The 23,902-nt window shown below is 46.0% G+C and overlaps 1 protein-coding gene across 2 annotated transcripts in view; it reads left to right on the top strand.

Annotated features, from left to right (window-relative positions):
* Positions 1-23,902, top strand: part of LOC144116143 (deoxynucleotidyltransferase terminal-interacting protein 2) — a 136,832-nt gene that overhangs the window by 45,096 nt on the left and 67,834 nt on the right. For both annotated transcript variants that reach the window (XM_077650848.1, XM_077650847.1), the window contains exon 6: positions 13,525-13,634. In XM_077650848.1, the coding sequence (XP_077506974.1) occupies positions 13,525-13,634 (110 nt within the window). The remainder of the gene's footprint in view (positions 1-13,524; positions 13,635-23,902) is intronic.

Below are 23,902 nucleotides of genomic sequence, written 5' to 3' on the forward strand. Positions count from 1 at the left end.
CTGTTGTTCCCTTGCTAGGCTGTTGAACATTACCTTGGTTTTCTGCATGTTAATTTTTAGACCCATCGATCTGCTCTGCCTGTCTAACTCGTTGATCATGATTTGCAGTTCACCTCCTGAGTGACTCAGCAAGGCGATGTCATCAGCAAATCTCAGATTATGTAGGTATTCTCCATTTATTCTTATTCCCAACTGTTCCCAATTCAGGCCTCGAAATACCTCCTGCAAACATGCGGTGAACAGCATTGGCGAGATCGTGTCTCCTTGCCTGACGCCCTTCCTTATTGGAATTTTATTGCTGACTTTATGGAGGACTATAGTAGCTGTGCAGTTGCTATATATATCTTCCAGTATTTTGACATAAGGCTCTTCTACCCCCTGATTACGCAATGCCTGTATGACTGCTGAGGTTTCCACTGAGTCGAATGCTTTCTCGTAATCAATGAAAGCTATATATAGAGGTTGGTTATATTCTGCGCATTTCTCTATCACCTGATTGATGGTGTGAATATGATCTATTGTAGAATATCCTTTACGAAAGCCTGCCTGATCATTTGGTTGATTAAAGTCTAACGTTGCCCTGACTCTATTAGCGATTACCTTAGTAAATACTTTGTAGGCAACGGATAGTAAGCTGATCGGCCTGTAATTTTTCAAGTCCTTGGCGTCTCCCTTCTTATAAATTAAGATAATGTTTGCATTCTTCCAAGCTTCTGGTACAGTCGAGGTCATAAGGCATTGCGTATACAGGGTGGCTAGTTTTTCTAGCACGATGTCCCCTCCATCCTTCAACAGATCTGCTGTTACCTGATCCTCCCCAGCTGCTTTTCCCCTTTTCATTGCTTCTAAGGCTTTCTTTACTTCATCTTTCGTTACTGGCGGGATGACGCATTGCTGTGCACTGCTGTCTTTCTCATTAGCGTTCTGATTACATTGGCTACTGTACAGGTCTGTGTAGAACTCTTCGGCTACGTTAACTATCTTATCCATATTGCTAATGACATTGCCCTGCTTGTCTCTTAATGCATACATCTGGTTTTTACCTGTGCCTAGTTTCCTCTTCACTGTTTTTAGGCTACCTCCGTTCTTTAAAGCATGCTCGATTCTCTCCATATTAAACTTCCTTATGTCGGCTACCTTGCGCTTATTTATTAACTTTGATAGCTCCGTTAGTTCTATTCTATCGGTAGTGTTAGATGCCTTCATGTTTTGGCGCTTCTTAATCAGATCTTTCGTCACCTGAGATAGCTTCCCGGTATCTTTTCGAACTGTCCTACCGCCTACTTCTACTGCGCACTCCGTAATTATTGATGTCAGGTTATCGTGCATTGAATGAACATCAAGATCATCTTCCTCAGTTAAAGCCGAGTATCTGTTTTTCAGCGCTATCCTAAACTCCTGTGCTTTCCCTCTTACGGCTAACTCGTTAATGGTCTTCTTCTTCGCTAGCTTCTTCCGTTCCCTCTTCAAGTCTAGGCTAATTCTAGACCTTACCATTCTATGGTCGCTGCAACGCACCCTTCCGAGGACGGCCACATCCTGAATGATGCCAGGTTTAGCGCATAGTATGAAGTCTATTTCATTTTTAATCTCACCATTGGGGCTCTTCCAGGTCCACTTCCTGTTTTCTCGTTTGCGGAAGAAGGTATTCATGATCCGTAAATTATTTCTGTCCGCGAATTCGACTAATAACTCTCCCCTGCTATTTCTAGAGCCTATCCCATAGTCACCTACCGCGTGGTCGTCAGCCTGCTTCTTGCCCACCTTCGCATTGAAGTCGCCCATCAGTACAGTGTACTGCGATTTTACTCTATTCATTGCTGATTCTACGTCCTCATAGAAGCTTTCAACGGTCTGGTCATCATGGCTGGATGTGGGTGCGTAGGCCTGCACCACTTTCAGCTTGTACCTCCTATTCAGCCTAATTACTATAGCTGCCACCCTCTCGTTAATACTGTAGAACTCCTCTACGTTGCCAGCTATATCCTTATTAATGAGGAAACCCACACCTAGTTCTCGTCTACCCTCTAGCCCGCGATAGCACAGTATGTGTCCGTCCTTTAGTACTGTATACGCCTCACCTGTCCTCCTAACTTCGCTAAGCCCTATCACATCCCATTTAATTCCCGCTAGTTCCTCGAACAGCACTGCTAGGCTAGCCTCACTAGCTAAAGTTCTAGCGTTAAACGTTGCCAGGTTCAGATTCCAATGGCGGCCTGTCCGGAGCCAGAGATTCTTAGCACCCTCCGCTGCGTCACAGGTCTGACCGCCGCCGTGGTCAGTTGCTCTGCAGCCGCTGGGGACTGAGGGCCGAGGGTTAATTGGTTTGATCATAGAAGGTTGTGGCGAAGTACTACACCAGGGTGGCCAAATCCTGCTCTGGTGAGAGAGTGCGTTGTCGGTTCTGGTCACCGAGATAAGGCCGCACTCCAGGCCTGGTTATGCAATTCCATCGACACGCGGATTTTTTTTTTTTTAACCCGGTGGAGAATTGCGCGGCACCAGGATTTGAACCCCGGTCCTCTTGCACGCGAGGCGGATGTTCTACCTCTACGCCATCGCTGCATCCACAACATGTACATATCCTGAAACATTATAAAACTTTTAGACGCGACCGAGAGCAGGCAAATCGGCTATCGGTAGGCGTCGCGATAGTCGTTCAAAGCGGCGTCCCTGCTCAAGAAATTAAACTCAAAACAAAACTTGAGGCGGTTGCAGTCAGTATTGTAAGCTACAAAACACTAACAATCTGTTCCGTATACATTCCTCCACATTTTACGCTAACACTCCATGATCTACAGCAACTGATCAGAGAACTTCCGGAGCCATATCTGTTACTTGGGGATTTTAATGCTCACTCCTCCCTGTGGGGAAGCGAACGCTGTGACGCTAGAGGTCAAATAATCGAAGATTTTATCCTGACGAATAATGTATGTCTTTTAAATGCGAAAAAGGCCACATACTGTTCCCCAACGTCTGGGAAAATGAGCAGTTTAGACCTGTCTTTTTGTTCACCTTCCGTTTTTAGCGATTTTAAGTGGGACGTTTTAGACAACCCATTTCTACCACACATAAACATACTCAAAGGGAAAGCTTCTAAATCTCTGAATATACTAAATGTGCTTTCATGAAAACATTGGGGTTCCGATAGGACTTGTCTTTTACAGATTCATCGCTCTGTAGTACGTTCTACATTAGATTACGGATGCATAGTTTATGTTGAAAGAAAAACTGGTAATGGCGCAAGAAACGGGGACACAGTCCTGTCTTTTGTGTGCTTTCTGTGTCCCCGTTTCTTGCGCCATTACCAGTTTTTCTTTCAACATGAACCAACTCGCCCAAACTAGAGTTTTACTTGAGCATAGTTTATGGATCAGCGAGGCAATCGTACCTTAAACGGCTAGACCCAGTACACAATTTAGGCTTGCGTCTTTCCACCGGTGCATACAGGACGTCAGCGATAAACAGTCTTTATGTGGAAACCAACGAACCATCACTTACAGAGAGAAGAACCATGCTCACATGCTCGTACGTTTTAAAAATCCGTTCACTACCTAAACATATCAGTCACCAAATAGTCAAAAAGTGCCCATCTAGAACATATTTAACAACAAACCATTAGCTATAAGGCCACTTTTCCTGCGTTTTGAAGATATGTGCAAAAACCTCGGCGTAATGGATGCATTACCTGGCATTGCTCGAAGACGTGGTCCACTGCCTCCATGGTTCAATTTTTCTGCAATCTGTGACCTCACTCTTGCACATTTCCGTAAAAAGCGAACCCCACAGCAACATATATTACAAGAATTCCGTGCCCTTGAAGAGAAATAGAGTAGTTTTACAGAATTTTATACTGATGGATCAAAAACAGATAGTTGCGTAGGAAGCGCAGTGGTGCGAGAAAATTCGGAGCAAATAGTAAGACTACCACAGTGCTCCTCTATCTTCACCGCGGTGTGCTACGCAGTATGTATGACCATAGAAAATATACTAAGTGAGAACCTCAAAAATGCTGTTATTTACACAGACTCCTTAAGTGTACTTAGAGCTCTCCATTCTAAAAATGCAAGCTCCCCTCTGCTTGGTGACATCATACACAACATAGTAACTGCCACAGCTCAAGGACAAAATATAAAACTGTGCTGGGTCCCGAGTCATGTGGGAATAAAAGGCAATGACAGAGCAGATGTGTGTGCTGGTAAAGCACGTGGCAAGGAAATAATGAAAGTAAATATGCCGTTTAATGATTGCATGAAATTTGTAGCAAGGAAACTAAGAAAAAAATGGCAGTCGGCTTGGAACAATGAGGTCAAAAATAAACTACACTTGGGAAAACCAGTTTTAGGTGAATTTAAGTCGTGTGTGCACCAAGAACGTTTCAAAGAAGTGATCTTATGCCGTCTCCGAATAGGCCACATGCACCTTACGCACAACTTCCTACTAACAAAGCAAGACAAACCTGCTTGCCAAGAATGCGGAGATGAACTTAGGGTTAACCACATTTTATTCTCTTGTGTGAAACTGGAAGAACTAAAAAAAAAGTATTTTACTCAATTTTATAATGAATGCATTCCTTTTCATCCAACACTGCTCTTAGATGAGAATGCCATTGTTAACATACCTTCTATTCTTAGCTTTATAAAAGAAGCAGGCGTACTTTAAAAACTAAATTTTGAACCACTAGCTCGCTTTATTTCATGATACACCTCAGCCAATTTCTCATTCTTGAGAAGAAGGCTGAGGTTTTTGATTGGTTGGGAGCCTCAGGATCCTTGCCCAGGCAAGAGTAGCTGCTGAGGCTACCCGACCTTTTTTAAGTCTTTTACAATTAGCGGGGTTCGTAGCGGTCCTTGAAACCCTTAAGGGCACAGGGTAAGGTAAAATTAGAAAAAAATCGTTTTTTTTTTCTTTTGGAATTTTAGAAGTTCAATTCTTTCTACACATGTTCCATGATCGCACTTTCCTCAGAAAGCCATATTTACGGCTGAAAAACGCTTTTTCCGAAACCAAGTAGTGAGCGGCCACGCCCCCTTTCAGGATTAACGTCAATTTTTTCAACCAAAAAGTCCACCACCTGATTTCAAAACTTGTCTAAAATCAGCTACATATAAAAAATTGTCTGGCAACTATTGTACAGCTCCTCTTTTTTAGCCAAGACAATCCTGAGACGCTTTGCACGTTTTTTCCACGTTTCTGCAACCTTCATGCAGCTGCGTCCGAGTGCTATCCCTTTCGATCAGTATTGTAAATTGTGCCGGTGTTGGTTTCTGCTGATAAGTTGAGATGCCCAGGGCAAAGAAGGCCTTCGTCAGGCGTGAATTTCACGGCAACCGCTACGCTCATCGTGAAAAAGCAAAAGGATGTCCACGACCGAATGAGATCCCGAACGCCGAACGCGCCAGCTCCTCGACATCGAAGCTTTCAAGATTTTCTCTGTGCTTCCAGGAAGAGGATGTGCTACAGAGCAGCTATCAAACCCATTTATAGGGAGCTATCGAAGGCTGAGCTCCTAGAGAAGTGCCTGCATGGGCGAACTCAAAATGCAAATGAGTCGATCAACCATGTTGTTTGGGAACGCGCGCCAAAGAATGTGTTTGTTAGGCTTCGGACCCTACGGATGGCAACACTGGATGCTGTTCTTTCATTTAATGATGGTAGCATCGCACGGGCCAACGTTTTGAAGGCGTGTGGATTGAACCCAGGGAGCAACACCATCAAGTGGCTGAGGGAAGCTGACCATAAGCGCATGTACTTTGCGGACCGAGCAACACGACAGCTTACAAAAGAGGCCCGACAGTCAAAACGACAAGCCGAAAAGCGAAAAAATGACGGCGACAGTGACTACGAAGCAGGGGGCTATTAAACCAATTACTATGGAGGCGTTTCTGCGAATAAAAAATGGTTTTTCACATCTTTTTTCTCTTTACGCTCTATTATCTCAAAACAGTGTTTTTTCTTACAAAGGTACCATTATTTCCAATGCCTTTCAAGACAGACGGCTGATTTTTTTTTGCAATCATCTACATAAGTGTTGCCAACTACTGAACTAGAATTAAGCAATTTCACTGAGCAGTTATTCTTTTTTGAATTTTGAAATGCGCAAAGAAAGGCCAGATTTGTGTACTACCGGAAAAAATTTTATTAAAAATCGAATTTTCAACACATTTCAAATATTCTAGTTCAGTAAAAAGAGCACAAAATTTGGCAAACAATTATATATGTATTATTAGGCTACTGTTATTAGTTAGTGAGAAACATGTACCTCAACATGGCCTAAAATGCATGGGAAGTATAGGGCTTACCCTGTGCCCTTAAACACCCTTGATTTTTTAAACTATATTCAAGGCCTTAGAAACCCTTGAATTTTTTTAGGTGTTGGGAAGTCCTTGAATTTTACGCTCTGCTAGGCTTAGATGAATTGACTGAACGTCTGGCCACATTCAACAAGTCCTAATCCAAGTCAATCCAGTGTACTTGTTTCTTGACCATTTCCTGGTGGTTAGCGTGGTTCATGGGCTGTGAAGAAAACTTCCCGAGTTTTTCCGCTATGCCAGGAAGGTGCAAGCTTCAGCGGTCCTGGCTGGACCATGATGTTTATAAGCAGTGGATTGCTCCGGATCCTTCGCACTGTCATCGCGCAAAGTGTAGGGCGTGTTGTAAAGCATTTGGCATTTCCTCCATGGCCGAGTTGGCATTTAAAAGTCACATGAGAAGCGCAAAGCACATTGCAAACTTAAAAAATGGAGCGCAAGGAAACTCGATTTGGAACTACGTGGCGGCTACCGTCAGTGAGTGACCGGAAAGCGTCATGCCTTCAGTGTCATCAGACTTGCGTCATGCGTGCAGTGTGAACGAACTTATGACCGATGCCGAGGTACTGCGGACTTTGAAAGTGGCAGCAGCTTCCCACTACTCGTACAATTCGTCTTCGCACACAGAGGAACTGTTTCAAAAGATGTTTCCTGACGGCGAAATCGTGAAAGCCTCTGCGGTGAAAAGAAATGCGCGTACGTCCTTTGTCAGGGCCTGCGGCCGTATTTTCTCTCATGTTTGCAGTGCAAAATAGAGCAGTGCGTCTCTTACGCTGTCCTGTTCGATGAGTCATTGAACGACTACCTTCATTGGAAGCAGATTGTCACATATATTAAGGAGCCTAAATTAAACATTAAAGGAAAAAGGTGCGAAGAAGACGCGAATTAACCAAAGAGTAAAGAAGAGGAAGAAGAAGCATTCATTGAGGTGGAGAGAGATGATTGGTGGAGAAGCATTCGGTGAGGTGGAGAGAGATGATTGGTGGAGAAGAGAAGACGACGACGACAACACCGAGGCTATAAAAGGGCGAGCGAGAGCGAGGCACAGGGGGGAAAAGCAGAGAAGCGGAGGCTCCGGCAGGTCAGGGTCACATCGGCTGGAAGAGAGCGACGCCGGCTACTGCTCCGGTGAGCTCGCGTTCTACGACATCGCATTGTGGACTTCCTGCCATGCCTGAGCCCGTTCCGGGGAGTCAACGGAGGACGCTACCACCTGCTACGGCCAGGGGTGTCTCCAGCGCTGTTGCCACCCATCCGGGTGGTGCCCCCAACGCCAACAACACCGACATCATCTCCACGGGCGCTTGGACCTGGAGCTTGTACGACGCAGCCAGCGACGCCGCCACCAACGCCAACAACACCGGCATCACCTCCACGGGCGCTTGGACCGGAAGCTTGTACGACGCAGCCAGCGACGCCAGCCCAAGCATGTCGAACGCCGCCAGCAACGCCAGCCCAAGCACGCCGAACGCCGCCTCGACGCCGGCTACGGGATCCATACAGCGCCGCAGCCACACTGAACCAACCGTGAGCACGAACGCCGACCGCTAATAGTAGAACACTAGTAGTAGTCGCTAGTAGCAGTGTGCCCGGGTCGTGTGTATTTTTAGTCTTTGTGCTTTGTGTTAGTTTTGTTAGTTTTGTATTCTAGTGTGTGTGCCACGTAGGGTGTATTAAATGTGCGTTTGTGTGGGTACACCCGTCGCCTAGTCCATTCTTTCGGTCCAAGTGTTCTCCGGAGAGATCCGTGACCAGCTTTGAGCTGCAACACGCTAAAAATTGCTCTGTGACCAGCTTGTCACGCACACCTTCAAAACTCTTTTCTGTGTTTGACATATCAAGCCACCTATCAAAATAGTTGGATAGCCTGCAGGAAAACTGCTTAGCGGTTTCCGAATCCTCAGGTTTCGCGGTGCGAAATCTCTCACGAAAACCCTCTGCCGTAAGCCTGAATCTTTGGAGGAGTGCCTTTTTGACTTTCTTGTAGTCCATGGAATCAGCAGCAGGCATCCTTCCAAACACATTCAGCGCCTCTCCGACTAAATCACATGTTTAATGCCGTGGCCCATTCACTGCGCTCCGAGCCTTGCCCCAAAGCTATCCGCTCGAATCGTTGCAGATATGCATCCAAATCATCTCTCTTGTCATCAAAAGGAGCCATCAGCTTCCTTGGGCAAACTCTGGCCGGTCTAGGAGATTCTGTACCCGCTAAGAAACGCTGATCATTGTCCGTGATTCCTCATATCCTCCCGCGACATGCGCCTGTTTCCACAAAATAAACTCCTTCTCCCGTTCTATCCTTCTTTTCTCCTGTTCTTCTGCCTCCCGAGCTCTCTTCTCTTCTCGCTCTTCCACCTCGCGAGCTCTTCTCTCTGCCTCGCGAGCTCTTTTCTCTTCTTGCTTTTCTGCTTCGCGAGCTCGTTTCGCCTCACGCTCTTCTGCATCACGAGCTCTTTTCTCTTCTCGCTCTTCTGCCTCGCGAGCTCTTCTCTCTGCCTCGCGCGCGTCTGCGCGTGCTTGCGCCCTTTCCTCTCTCTGCCTCTTTCCCTCCTCTTCATAGAGATGCATCGCCTCTTCCTTGCTTAACCCTAGCTTGAGCGCCAGTTCTAACGTTCTGGCATCGCTGGCTGCGTCGTACAAGCTCCAGGCCCAAGCGCCCGTGGAGGTGATGCCGGTGTTGTTGGCGTTGGTGGCGGCGTCGCTGGTTGCGTCGTACAAGCTCCAGGTCCAAGCGCCCGTGGAGATGATGTCGGTGTTGTTGGCGTTGGGGGCACCACCCGGATGGGTGGCAACAGCGCTGGAGACACCCCTGGCCGTAGTAGGTGGTAGCGTCCTCAGTTCACTCCCCGGAACGGGCTCAGGCACGGCAGGAAGTCCACGATGCGATGTCGTAGAACGCGAGCTCACCGGAGCAGTAGCCGGCGTCGCTCTCTTCCAGCCGATGTGACCCTGACCTGCCGGAGCCTCCGCTTTTCTGCTGTTCCCCCCTGTGCCTCGCTCTCGCTCGCCCTTTTATAGCCTCGGTGTTAGTCCACGTAAGCCTTGTCGTTGTCTTCTTCTCTTCTCCACCAATCATCTCTCTCCACCTCACCGAATGCTTCTCCACCAATCATCTCTCTCCACCTCAACGAATGCTTCTTCTTCCTCTTCTTTATTCTTCGGTTAATTCGCGTCGTCTTCTTCCCACCTTTTTCCTTTAAAGTTTAATTTAGGCTCCTTAATATATGTGACACAGATCCACGTGCGGTACTGGGATGCCGTTTCTGAACATGTAACTACCAGGTACTACACATCAGTCTTCATGGGACACAGTGCGGGAGAAGACATCCAGGAAAAGTTTTTGAGTGCCTTGGATTGTTTGCCACTTTCAAAAATGGTTCACTTGTCTATGGATGGGCCCAGTGTGAATTTGAAATGTTTCAAAAATTTGCTAAGTCACCTTCAGAACAACTATCAAGTTCAGTGCCTGGAGTTGGGGACTTGTGGTCTTCACACTCTGCATAATGCGTACAGAGCAGGTGTTGTTGCCAGCAAGTGGTGCCTGGATACTCTCCTTTCAAGCCTAAGTGGCCTGTTTCACAATGCACCGGCACGGAGAGATGACTTTGCCTCTGTTACTGGCCAGACAACATACCCTCTCAACTTTGTCTCGCATCGCTGGGTTGAAAATGTTATTGAGCGCGCCATTCTTTTGTGGCCCGATGTGAACAAGTATGTGCAATGTACCAGAGTGAAGCAAGTAAGCTTGCCTAAGTGTATTGCATTCCAACGTGTGTGTGATGCCTGCGCTGATCCACTGACGCCAGCAAAGCTTCAATTTGCTCTGGGAATTGCAATGGTATTCAGGCCATTTTTGACTGAATACCAAGTTGACAAACCTCTGGTGTTCTTTTTGGCAAAGGACCTTGAAAGTGTTGTGAGAAAACTAATGGAAAGGTTTGTGAAGTGCTCTGTGGTAGCAGCGTCTGCTGCAATCTTGAGCCTCTTGAAGATTGACATCGATGATCCAAAGAACCATGCTCCCTTTGAAAAAGTAGACATTGGTCATGCAGCAGAACAAGTTGTGAAAGCTGCCAAGATAAGTGCAAAGAATGTGTTTGCATTTAAGATGGAGTGCAAACAGTTCCTGATTAATGCAACGAAGAAGATATTGGATAAAAGCCCACTAAAATACTCTCTTCTTTAGATCCTGTGCGGATGTGTTCAAGGCCTGTTGAGTGCCTTACAGGCTTCAGGAAAGTTTTGGGTGCCCTCATTGAAGCAAACCGCTTGAGTGAGCACCAGCGAGATGCAGTTCTCGCCGAGTACACAGAGTTGCTCCAGGAAGAGAAACACACCCTTGGATTATTCGAGAAGCATTCCAAAAGTTTGGATGAGTTTTTTTTGCAATCTTTTGAAGTTCCGTACCTCATGCTCAAACCTCTGGGGTGTGGTCAAAGTTCTGCTTATTTTAAGTCATGGTCAAGCTACTGTAGAAAGAGGATTTAGCATTAATCGCCACATCTCCATTGAAAACATGAAGGAAATGTCTTACGTGTCGCAAAGAATTGTATGTGATGCCATAAATAAAGTGGGAGGCATCCTTAAAGTTGCAATAACAAAGGAGCTGCGGACATCTACTTCAGCCGCTTGGAACCGGTACCTAGTGTACCTGGAGGAACAGAAGCAGCAAGAAGCTCAGCAGTTGAGGCAGTCAAAGAGAAGCCTTATTGAAAACTAAATTGAAGCCAACAGACACAAGAAAAAGAAACTAGAAAAAAAACTATTGCGGACTTGACGACAGCTGCACGCAGTTACTCTGAAAAAGCTGAAGCAGCAAATGACATCACATATATTGTGAAATCAAACAGTCTTAGAAAAACTGCGAAAGAAAAGATGCAGGACCTTCAAGCAATTGGTTGTGCAATTGCGGAAAAACTTAAAGCGCTTTCTTGGTATGCTTCAAGGAAATGTGTTTTAAGGTAGTATATGCCTCTTTCCTTTTTTGTTTTTCAATAAAATGAATGATTTTGTTGTTGAAGAATTTCTTTTTTGGTCTGAGCTGCTAAGCACAACATTGTTTGAGGTCCTTGAAATTGCTATGCCAGGGCCTTGAAAGTCCTTGAATACCCTTGAATTTTTTCAACTAAAACTGCTATGAACCCTGAAATTTAGCCATTTCCAAATTTCTTATCCTCTGTTATTACTAGACAGTACAGTCTTTTAGGCAATCTACACCACTGATAATATTTCACATTTGTAAACATTCTACAGGAAACTTGTTCTATACCTTGAGCTTGGCACATGATGCCCTTAGCTGCCTATATGCTATAAAACCCAACACAACAAAACTTCGTTACATCGTTGCAGTGTAGCTCATTACATCGAGGTTTAAATGCTCATGCAGTCTGGTGTATTCACTCGGTAACACAGGCTGTACATAAGACTCGCCATCAATCAATGCAGTCACATACCACTGCATAGTTAGGATGGGGGTGAACTATCAATAAATACAAAATTCCAAAAGACCCAGTTCTAATACACATATAGTGTAGGCAAGCAAGTTTTGGCCATTTAGTGTGGAAAAATCTGTTGTGGCTGGAAAATATATCGTGTTGCTTCAAGATACTTGCATATTATCTAGTGCCTTGTCATGCTTCTTTAATGCTTTTCTTTTTTTACATAACTTGCTACCTTTTGTTCTTGTGATATATATTTCAGTGATAAAGACAGCTTGTGTTGGCACACATTGCAGCTGCTCTCTAACTTTTACATATCTGCGTTTGTTTCTTATGAGGCCTTATTGCACAATTGCCTGCAAGGAAGGCCCTGCTAGAACGTAAGCAGTTCTACATGTGACACTATCGTACTTGTGTTGCCTGTGCCCACTGGGTATTGGACTATCTTTCCTCACTCTGTAGAGGTGAGGCAAGCTGCAATAGCCTATTGCGTTTGCACTTGTATCCCGTTAGAATGAAATTCACGGGACCCTCAAAAAATTTTATAGGAGCAGAAGCTTTCTTGTCGTGAAATCGAGCCAGAACACCGACAGATTGGACTGGATAGTTAATGAATAACATGTATTTTCCAAAATCTATCAGCTTTGCTCTTTCGCCATCTCGAAACGGTGCCGTGGCATGATTTTCTTGGTAGTCCGTAAATCTGACAGTGGACGTATTCGCGTAGTAGATGCACTTGCTGCATTTGCTATCATAACTAAATTTTTTTCCGCAGGCGTTATAAACAAGCCCCGCTTTCGCCCTGTGATAATTCTTACCAAGTCCGTATTGCCTGGAGGCATTTTGGTGCTGGCTATGCACTCGTGCGCTCTCATCAGTGCGTGTTAATAGGGGTCACTTGCATTTGAAATTGATGCTGTAGACAATGTGCGGAAAATGCAGTCGCTCCGATTCTTCAAAAACTATTTGTGACACGCGATACGTCAGGCATCTTGCAACGATGTGGTGCCCACCAGCACGCCAACAGCAGATCTTTGCGTGCCACTGGCTCGGTGTTGCTAGGCCTAATGTGTTCCGCAATGAAACCTCGGAAAATGCGCTTTGGAACTAGCCACCACTTGTCATAAAAGGTTCAGCGCTTTCACTGGTTTCTGTCGACACGATAGCTTCGCACTGATTTAACGCAGAACTAATTTCTGTTAGGCCTTCGTCAGAGAAGCAAGCCAAAAAGCCAAAAGCTGTCTTGCACCAATACCCACTGTTCACAGTTGTGGAGTCCTAGCTGTTGGCAAAACCGTCGCAGGCAGTTGTGCGCTGCCTCGCATATTCATGCATGCATGCCTGCACATTAATTCCAATTCAGCAGAGGATGTCAGCTGCGCTATATTGAAAGTGCTAACTGTCTTTGGAAGCTGTTTTCGGTGAAGCCTAATTAGGTGGAGGCACATATGTGGAGGCACAAGAAAAAAATGGGCAGTTACGTGGAAAAATTTTGTTGAAGTGGAACCTCGCTCTGAAAATTATTCGTTTTGTGGGGAAATAATTTCATTGCGCTGTATGGTTTGCTGACGGGAATCGGAAATACTTCGTTGTGGCAGAAATTTCACTGTAGTGGCTTTTGTTGTAGCGGGGCATGAGTGTATGAAGACTTGTTACACAGGGAAACAAGGAGTGGGCAGAACAAGTAATTTTGACTCAAATGTTTATGATTAAATGGCTCAGAGATGATTGTGCAGCTGTTATGTTTACTTCTGGTCTTTGTTGTGCACTGTCAGATGGGGACAGTGATGGACTCGGCAGCAGACTTCTACCATGCCAGGGTGCCCAAGAAGGACCGCAAGCAGACAATGGTCGATGAATTGTTGGCTGACGCTGAGTTTAGGCGGTAAGTGGAAGCAAGGCACCTCATCTACAGCATGTATCGTCTTTAAGGGTTTGGCCAGTCGTTAAGGAGAGACGCTTCTCAAGCACTTTTTTTTTTAATAATGATGTTAGGGGGATAATTGAGCACCTCGAGTGGTGCACGCATTCCTGCCAACTCTTCCGAATTTTCCATAAAATGTATGAATTTGAACCCGTATTATGATTTTACGTATCTTGCCTCAGATTTTGTGGAAAATAAATTTAATTTGTGAAAAACATAAACTTCTGTAAACAAAACACCGTTGCTGCTGGTATGTTGCACTGCCACGAGAGAGGAATATGTATCATCTGTGAAATTAGCGGCAGCAGCAGCTGGAGCATTGTACAGTGAAACATCGTTAATTCGACCCAACTAAATAAGTGTTTGTTCCTACTCCTCACCCCACTTTAATTCGGATAATCCGAACTGCTGCCAGAGTCTGGCCACACGCTTGTGTAAGACAATGGCCTCAGAAGCTCGTTTATTTGCATGCTCAGGGGCTTGCATTGGTCACTTCGGATGGGCTCTCGAACAGCATGTTTTCATTCTTTCGGCGCTCCTTTGACATGTGCGCAACTGCAGGTGTTTTGACAATCGGCAGGCTCCCGGCGATAGGCTGATGGAGAGTGTGGCCGCGTAGTTTAGTTTTCGGAGCTTTGCCGCCTGCCCGGAGTGGCGGCAGATATCGGCCAGCAAAGCTACACGCCGTTTAGAGTGTCGATTGTGTTGTCGTGGTCATTTCTTTGTTTATTTATCGAAGGCGACTCAAATGACGCTCTGGCCATGCTCTGAAACAAATGCGCGCTTCACTTGATTCAGTCTGCGTGATAGTTCCGTTCTTGCAGTGCAGCAAAATTCTGCGCTCATCACTTGTTTCGCTGTTTCTGGGTCTCCTCACATGAGACTTCATGTGTGAAGAAGTTTCAGAACTATAGCATCGTACACTGAAAGAAGCGATGCAGTGCGATATTTTTCTTTAAAAAAAAAGAAATCTGTGCCGACTCACTTTTGCCAGGGCAAAGATGGCCTTCCGTGGATCGAACTGGGGAGCGAGGTCTAGGTGGTGGTAGATATGCCGTGACACGTATTACATTGGCCGCATGTTGCTACAATCGAGTCCGCTTATAACAGTATTCAAGTGCCACAAAAATTCCATTGTTATAACCGATAATTATTATAAACGGGTTGCACGAAAAAAAAGTAACAACTGCAAAGAGGGGTCACGGACGGCAAGTGACATGCGAGCTCAGCCGAGGTATCGTTTTGGTGGCCTCGAAAGGGGCCTTGTAAAAAATACGAGAAGGTTGCCTTGGCCGCCCCTCAGCTTGAGAAATCCTGAAGAAACGCTGGGGTGAAACCGCCACAAGCATCTCGCCACGTACTTCTCACTGACTTGCACGAGAAAATCCCATGTCTGTCAGCCTTGCTTGCCTCACGTGAAGCTTGCTGACATCCTTCTCTATGGCATCCAGGTACTCCATGTAGTGCAGCGGAAGGTCCCTCGCGAAAACGAAGCCCCGGAGGGACTGAATCAACTGCAGGGCCTCCTGTGAGGACAGCTTTGAGGCAACCTGCTCTACCGCGTCATCGCTGCTGTCGTCATCGTCAGTGTCGTCGTCAATATCCTATTCAAGCACGTTCGCGACGATCGCCTCATCGATGAGAAGTTCTGATGTTACTAATGCATCGTCTTATGCAGAAACTGTTCGAGTCGTGAAGCATCCTCATCGACTGCGGACCAAAGTTCTGGCATCGCTTCATCAGTGGGAACTTTGCAGGCTTCGTCGAAGTCACTCCTGCCTTGGACAATGCATGCTTTCCTAAAGCACTTTCTAGAAGCGCCAACTTTGGACCACGCACCAAATATAAACTGCAAGTCCATCAGCAGATTGATTTTTAAGTCTGGTTGCTCTCTTCTTCTTGTCCGCGCAGCCACGTCCATCAACAAGATTAACTTGCTCGGGACGTGGTGACGATACATCACCTTAAAATTGGCGATCACGCCGGCGTCCATGGGCTGCAAGCCTGCCGTCATGTTCGGAGGCAGGAAAAAGCTTCCACGTTTGAGAGCTTGGGCATGGATTGGTGGGCACTACAATTATCCAGGACAAGCACCACCTTCTTCTTCAATCGCTCAATGCGCTGATCAAACTTCAACAGCCACTCGCGAAAAAGTTCTCACGTCATCCATGCCTTGCGATTCCTACGGTAGCGTACTGGTATCCTGGCAGCGCCGCAGAAGCAGCGGGGATTTTTTGACTTCCCAATGACAAATGCGGGGCACTTGTCACTCCCGTCCATGTTGGCGCACAAAAAGGCAGTGAGGCGCAGCTTGCTATTTTTGTCACCCTTGCACGTGTCTCCTTTAAGGGCATGCGTCTTGGAGGGCAACATCTGGGAAAACAGCCCCACATCGTCGCCATTGTATACGTTGGCGTCAACGTAGTTGTCGAGGATACGGGGCAGCATTTCCTGCAGCCATTTCTCTTTTGCCTCCACGTCAAGCGAAGCTCTCTCGCCAGTGACGGCTTTGTAGACAATGCCGTGCCTCTCTTTGAGGCGCCACCTGATGGGAAGTCCACATTGTTAATCAGCAGGGCAAACTGCTCCGCCTTTGTGGCCAGAATCGGCCCAGTGGTAGGCAAGTTCTGGGCACGGGCACCAAGAAACCACTCGTAGAGGGCCTCCTCCACCTTTTTATAGGCACCTCGTCGAATGCGTTTGCGCCCACTGTCAAACGAGCACTTTTCTCTGTGGAAGTTCTAACCAGAGCGGATGATCGTTGACACCATCGGTTGCGATAGTGTGTATTTCTTTACCAAGTCATACACTTTCTTACCGTCTTTGTAGTCCTTCACGATACTGCACTTCGTCTCCAAATTGATAGCCGTGCACTTTCTTTTCACCGGCAACGTCGTCCAATAATCAGCAGGCAATTCAGCCATCTTCCGTTTCGGCGGTGATTCAAACAAGGCTGAGAAACCATGTGGCCAGGAACGACTTCGATGCAATCAACTAACACAAACAATCAAATCCATTGGCAGAACTGTGCAGAATGAGGGGCGAGCAAGCAGATCAGCGCTGTTGGTGCGTTGGTGAGGTCCATTCGTGTTTCGGAGGGTGGCGCAGCGTAGAGCTATGGGCGCAGCCCATTTGTGTTTGGAGGGGTGGAAGGGCGGCGGGAGAGAGGCACGCACGAGGCTGGCGATGCGGAGAAGGCCGGAAAACAGGTTCTATTGTATGAGTGTGCGGCGGGGAGGGTGCAGAGGCTGGAATTTCTTTCTTTTTTTTTTTTTTCAAGGATTTCGCATTCCACTACCTTTTGGCACAAGCACTCAGGAGCCAGACTTCATTGTTATAACCGATAATGCGGCATGGGGGCATTGTAGTAAGCGGGTTATTTTGCCATAGAAAACATACAAAAATGGACCGTGCAGCAGCTTTTCATTGCTGTAACCGATATATTGTTAAAACCGGTATCGTTATAAGTGGGTTTGACTGTATTACGAGTGTTCAGAGCAACTGCAAGCTTCGCCCCATGCAGCAGTGGTGAGCGACAGTTCCTCTAGTTGAGTTCAGTAATCATCTATGCTGATCGAGTTGACAGAGCGGTCTTCAAACCGATGCAGGACCTACGCAGTGGCTGCAAAGAGGTGGTGGTGTCACAAAGCATTTTGTGATGATGTGTGCTCAGGTTACGACTGGCCAGCGGCACTGTGTAACTTGCGAAAACTTGGTGCGCAGTGCTGATATCTCTTCTGGAGTGCTGTCATTTTTAAAAAAAATTTTCTGCCAGCTATGTGGACATTTGTCTGCAATAAATATTTTCATGACAAATTGGTGACTGAATACAACTTCCTTTGCATAATGGTGGACTGAGCAAGAGGAGTAGTTTCGGCTTAGGTTGTGACAACATGGAATTACGAAATGAGGAAACCAAGGTACAAACAAGAATCATCATGAGCCGCCGCGATGGCTCAGTGGTTATGGCGCTCGGCTGCTGGCCCGAAAGACGCGGGTTCGATCCCGGCTGCGGTGGTCGAATTCAGCGGAGGCGAAATTCTAGAGGTCCGTGTGCTGTGCGATGTCAGTGCAGATTAAAGAACCCCAGGTGGTCGAAATTTCTGGAGCCCTTCACTAGGGCGTCTCTCATAGCTTCAGTCGCTTTTGGAGTTTAAACCCCCATAAACCATACCAAACCAAGAATCATCACCATAGTTAAATCCAAGGTGGTTCATGTATAATTCCCTAATAGGTGCTAACTCATGTATCTCTTTTCACGAGCATCTCATTTGATGTTATGCCAAAAAAAAAAAATGTATGTCAGCAGCTTAAGCTTCTCAAGGTGAGCAATCCATATACAGTCTTGCCACTTTAATATGGGCACTTTGCTTCCCGATCAAAACTGTCCACAAAGCAAGTTGTGCTTAACAAGTCTGGATACAAAACAAAACCAAAAAGTAGGTATTCAGAAAACCCTCGCGATTGAATTTTTTCTTTCTTTGCATAGTGGTGTTAAGTCAGTATTAGACAAATACTTTGAAATATGAAGTTGAAGTCGGATTTTGGTTTCCATTGTAATCTGAAAAATGCAAGGACCTTGAAGGGCCATGACATGCTTTGTGCCGATCTTACTGCTTGGCTATGAAACTTGATTTTGCTGGTGGTCTCTTTGAATTGGGAGACCAGCGGTACGAAACCGGATCAAATGTTTGCAGTTCTACCGTATAAAGGCGTGTAGGGGCCGCACTTTTTTGCAGATTTGAAAGTCAATTTTCGGGGTGCAGCCCGTACACGCAATGTGCAAAAAAAAAGTTAAGTAAAAACACGCCAGCCAAGGAATGAGCGGCATTTATTCTACGTTCAGTCATCACTCGCGGAGTATTTTGACTCCGAGCTGCTGCTGTGCTCTGGTGCGTGCTCATCCCACAAGAAGTCGCGCAGCCTGTCTGCTGTAACGCGTAGCCGCTGTTCCACACTTCCATCACTTCGCACAGCAGCTCTTCTTCCAGTTTGGGAAACATGCACGACTTGCCTCGAAAAGCGTGCTTTTTGCAGCATTGTGTTCCTCAATGCATCCTTTTGATTGCACCATCGTCGGACACACTTCTCCGCCACGTCGAATTTCCTGCCCGCCGCACGCTTGCCGCGTTGGACAGCAAACTCCTAGCCGCGTAGCTATTAAGGTGCCTGCCCATCGTGCTAAAATTGCAATGCTAGGCGGCAGCACGCGAAAGCCACAACTACGGTGAACTAACACGCTACCACAACTCCCATGCCTTTGACAACCACTAATGTTTGGAGCTGGAGATACTGATGCCGATGTGGATAGCGGGAGCTCACAGCGGAGGAAAATGTTGATGAATGACGATGGATGGATGGATGGAAGGTAGGAGCGTCCCCTTTGAAACGGGGCAGTGGTTGTTGCCACTATGCTCAGTTTTTTTTCCCTTTATTTTTGTTTACTCTGCTGTAAGTTGTTAATACAATTCGCCATTTCCTTTTGAAAAAACGTCTTCCTACACCTTAAAACTTATGTCACCTCTCTGCTTTTGTGCCGCCAATCCTCCAATCGCTTTTTGCTTATTTCCACCACAGATTTATTTACATGACTATTGTTATCTCTAAACCCTAAGGCCTCAGGAAGAGTGACTGTGCCTGCATCGACATCGGGATGGATACCATCGCATTTTAGGATGAGGTGTTCTATTGTTTCTTCAGATTTACCACACACAGCACATGTGCCATCTTCTTCGTTAAATTTTTTTCTGTAGCTGCGCTTTCTAAGACACCCTGACCTAGCTTCAAAGAGGAGGGCACTGCCTCGAGTTATCATAAAACGTTTCCTTCCTGATCTGCCTTTTCCAGCATCGATATAGTTCTACACTATGCATTTTTTCCATTGAATCTATCCAATTTTTACCTTCGACGTTTTTAACCTGTCGTTTAATGCTCTTTCTTTCTCCTTTTGCATCTCTGGCAAACTTACTGGCCAGCTTTCTAGTTCATTTCCGCCACTGTGTGTCAAAGCTCTTTCTGTACAGGTATTTAAATACCTTAGCCGCCCACCTGTTATTATCAAATTTCCTCAGGCGTTCTTCGTATAGTACTTTACTCTGAGCTTCCCGTGCTTCGAATGTTGCCCAGCCCATATCCCCCTGTACTGCCTCGTTTGTGGTTTTCCCGTGGGCACCTAGTGCTAATCTTCCGACAGTTCTCTGATTTACTTCTAATCGTGACTGAACTGCAGCCCTTAAGCATAGAACCGCATTCCCGAAAGTAAGGGCACCATTATTCCTTTCCAAATATCTCTGAGGACTTCATACCTGTTTTACCCCCACAATTTCCTATGTTTCATTATCCCGGCATCTGTTCGCCCTTTTGCTATGAGAGACTGTTCGTGCTTTTCCGTGTACATATGCCCGTTGTTTACCCATACCCCGAGATATTTGTATTCGGCCACTCGGGGTATTTCATGGCCTTGTATTGTAAGCTACTGATCAGTTGTGCCGTTGAAAACCATCACACCTGACTTAGTTGCGCTAAAACTGAAACCTAGACTGTCTCCTTCGTCTCCACAGCAATTCACCAAAGTTTGCAAATCTTCCTGGCTATCTGCTAACAGTACAATATCGTCTGCATACATTAAACCCGGTAGTCGTTGCTCAACAACCTTTCTGCCTAATGTGTACGACAGATCATAACCTAGATTGCTTCCTTGTAGCCTTCTTTCCATACTTATCATATAAAACATGAACAGCAACGGTGATAGAGGACAACCTTGCCTTAATCCTTTGTGTATCTGGATAGTTGTTGTACTCTTAATTCCTTCCCATGTTATTTCAACTTCATTTTCTCGATATATTTCCAGTAGAAAATTAATTACCTCATGACTGACACCTTCACCTTTTAATATGTTCCACAGGAGTTCCCTGTTCACGTTGTCGTATGCACCGCTTATGTCCAAGAAGGCTAAATACAGAGGTCTGTTTTCCACCTTAGCTATTTCTATGCGCTGGGTAAGCACGAACAGGCAATCATCTAAGCGCCTACCACTTCTGAACCCGTTCTGAAGTTCTCCGAGTATTCTATTACTTTCTACCCATGACTGCATTTTTGTTTTCACCGCCTGCATCGCCAGCCTGTATGTAACTGATGTTATCGTAATCGGTCGGAAGGATTTTATGTTCGTCTTATTGCCTTTTCCTTTATAAATCAAATTCATTTTACTCAGTTTCCAGCTGTGCGGAATTTGCTGATTCGTTATGACTGCCTCCAATACTTTTGTCAGCGTTTCCTTGCCTCTTGGGCCAAGTTCATTAATTAGCTTGATTGGAATTTCGTCGATCCCTGCTGACGTACATCTTGGAATATTTTAGGAGGGTAGATGTGTAGGCCAGTTGGTGAGACATGAAGGAGCTAGACACCACAGCGGACACGGGACAGAGAAAGAAGACGACACAGGGAGTTGCAAGTACCGCCCTGTGTCGTCTTCTTTCTCTGTCCCGTGTCTGCTGCGGTGTCTAGCTTCTTGGAATATTTGCTTCCACCTTTTTCCAGTTAAGATTCGTCAGTTCCACGCTGTTTTCTATTGTGCGTTCCTGTGTTGCTCCCTCATTTGGGGTGATTACTCTATCGTCTTTCTTAAATGACTCAGCTATAACTGATGAAATGTAGTTCACAGCGTCATCTCCCTCTAAACATTTTCCTTCGGCATCGCGAATCTGTTCCTGCTTTCTGTGATTCGCTTTTCCCAGCCAGCTTATTAGTTCCAGAATTTTCTTGGCCCCCGTTTAGTTGCATCGCGAACTTCAGCCAGCCAGTGATCAGAGGACTGCTTTATTTTAGCCTGGACGAAGACCTGCACTTCCTGTTTCTTTTGTCGATAAGATTCTCATTTTCGGCCTATTTCCTCTTCAGATAACTGCGCCCTCTTTGCTTCTCTGTGTTCCCGTGATGCCAACCGTCGTTGTTCGATGGCCTCTCTTATTTCCTTATTCCAACAACTTCGTGGCTTCCTCTTTCCTCTCCAGTGGTTTACTCCTTTTACTTGTTTTATTTTTGTACTAACGAGGAGTTCTAACATATTATAATCCCACTTTTCCATGGGATGTGTCTCTATTGCTTCCTTTATGCATGCCGCTATTTGCGCTATTTGTTCGTCATTTAATTTTCCGCACTCTTTTTGACTCCCCTTCATTTCTCTTTTGAGCAGGGCTTCAAACTGTAGACTAATATGCTTATGATCACTACCGAGGCTGCACTTCCCCTCTTCGTCTATTTCCATCATTGCGAGCTTGCTATACATCCCCTGCGAGATTAAGCAGTAGTCAATGGTCGTTTGCCTGTTACGGGGTTCCCATGTGATTTGTCCCTCACACTTAGTTTCTCTATTTACAATAACTAGGTTGTGTCGCTCACAGAAGTCTAGCATCAACTTCCCGTTATAATCTGTGTATCCATCCAGATCCTCGATGTGGCCATTCATGTCCCCCAACAGAATAATATTGCCGCCTTCTCCAAACTGCTTTATATCGTCATTGAGACACTTCACTAGATCCGTGTTCTCTTGCCTGCATTTGTCCCCTGTCCCTAAATAAACTACTCCTAGCCATGTCCTTTTACCGGCATTTGTACCCGATACCCAGACATGTTCTTTGCAAGTTGATTTTATTATTTGCCAATTTGTTCCTTGATGTATCAGCATACCTACTCCTCCTCTCTTCCTCTCCGTTGTTGTTCTGTTGCTCCCTTCCCAGAAGTAGCCATTATAGATCCCTGAGATGTGTCTCGCATAGCGCGTATACACCTACTTCTTCGTCCTTCAACTGCTGTTCTATCTCTAACCACTTCGCTCTCTTTCTACCGCCTTGCATGTTTATGTACCTGATCCTAGTGTTAAATTTCTTTTTTGTAGTTTTCTTCCTGGACCTCCTAGTGGCCATTTTATTGGCGTCAGCCTTCACTGCTACACTTTCTACTTTGCTTCTACCTACCCCTATGCCTTGAGCCGCAGTGGACCCCCTAAAAAAGCTACTGCCCGGCCTGCCAGGCGCCACCCGATCTCGGCTCCTAGCCTTCTATTAAAGTGGATGCCATCTCGTGTAAAGCCTCCGCCAAAGCCTGCTCTATGCACTTCCCTGTTTATATCTGCCACTTCAAAGCATTTCTCCTTGCTTAACTTCCATATCTCCCGATTAACAGCCACAACGTCCTTGGCAATTTCTCCGTTCCGTCCTTGCACTTCCGGAACTGTGCACACCACGATCTGGACTTGCTGTGCTATCGCCCTTAAATCGTCAACTCCTTCCGCTAATCTTTCCACTACTTTCGCGGCTTCACCATTCAAGACATCATTTAGTCCCGCCGCTATAACTACCAAATTGCGCTCTTCAACATTCTTAGAAAGTTCGTTTTTTTTTTGTTTCGCTCAGTACTGCGTCCATTTTCCTGCCTGAGAATGCCCCGACTGCTACCCGCTTATCACCCTTTACACGCTCCATTATAGTTCTTTTGCACCTACTCATATTTGAGTCACTACCGATAAGTTCTTGGGTACTCGCTTCCTCCATCCTAACTTCCGGTTTATTATGCCGTCTCTTATCTGTGGCTGCAACCTCATTCCTGGAAGTTATCTTGTTCCCCTTCTCTCCATCTCCAGCAGACTTCCTAGCTGCCACGTGTGCGTAGCTGTTCCTGTCTGAACCCGCCTGACCTAACTCCTTATCGCTGTCCATGCCAGCGCAGGCCCCATCATCGTGGCTGGCGCTGGAATGTCCGCCAATGTCGCTTCGCTTGGCGGTGTCAGCCATTTTTGCGGTCAACTATTCACTAAGTTGGTCTTGGAGTTTGCGCTTCTGTGCCCTCTCTACCTGCAGCAAACACCAGCGCTAGGCTGGTGTTTGCTTCGTCAGCCCTGTCCAGGTGTGCACCTAATACGCAGCATTTGCACATAAAATCCGCACCTTCGGCTTCCTCTACAGATTCGAACCGCGTTTCTTTCAGATTCACCCAACGTCTCAAAACTCCTTGCATTTAACCTTCAGTTGCTTGACCATCTTAGCAGCGCTCTATTATTCCTACCACAAAATGCTAGAAAAGAAAAAAAACCACTTGCAACCACGTGCTCAAATAAAATTCTGCCTACCGCTAAAGCCAATCACCTAGAAAGGAATACTAACTACCTGTCTTCTACTAACTAAAGGAATGCTAGCTACCTGGCTCACAAGTGAGCCCTGCAGATCTATAGC

Source organism: Amblyomma americanum, chromosome 1 (assembly GCF_052857255.1).
Source record: "Amblyomma americanum isolate KBUSLIRL-KWMA chromosome 1, ASM5285725v1, whole genome shotgun sequence".
NCBI lineage: Eukaryota > Metazoa > Arthropoda > Arachnida > Ixodida > Ixodidae > Amblyomma > Amblyomma americanum.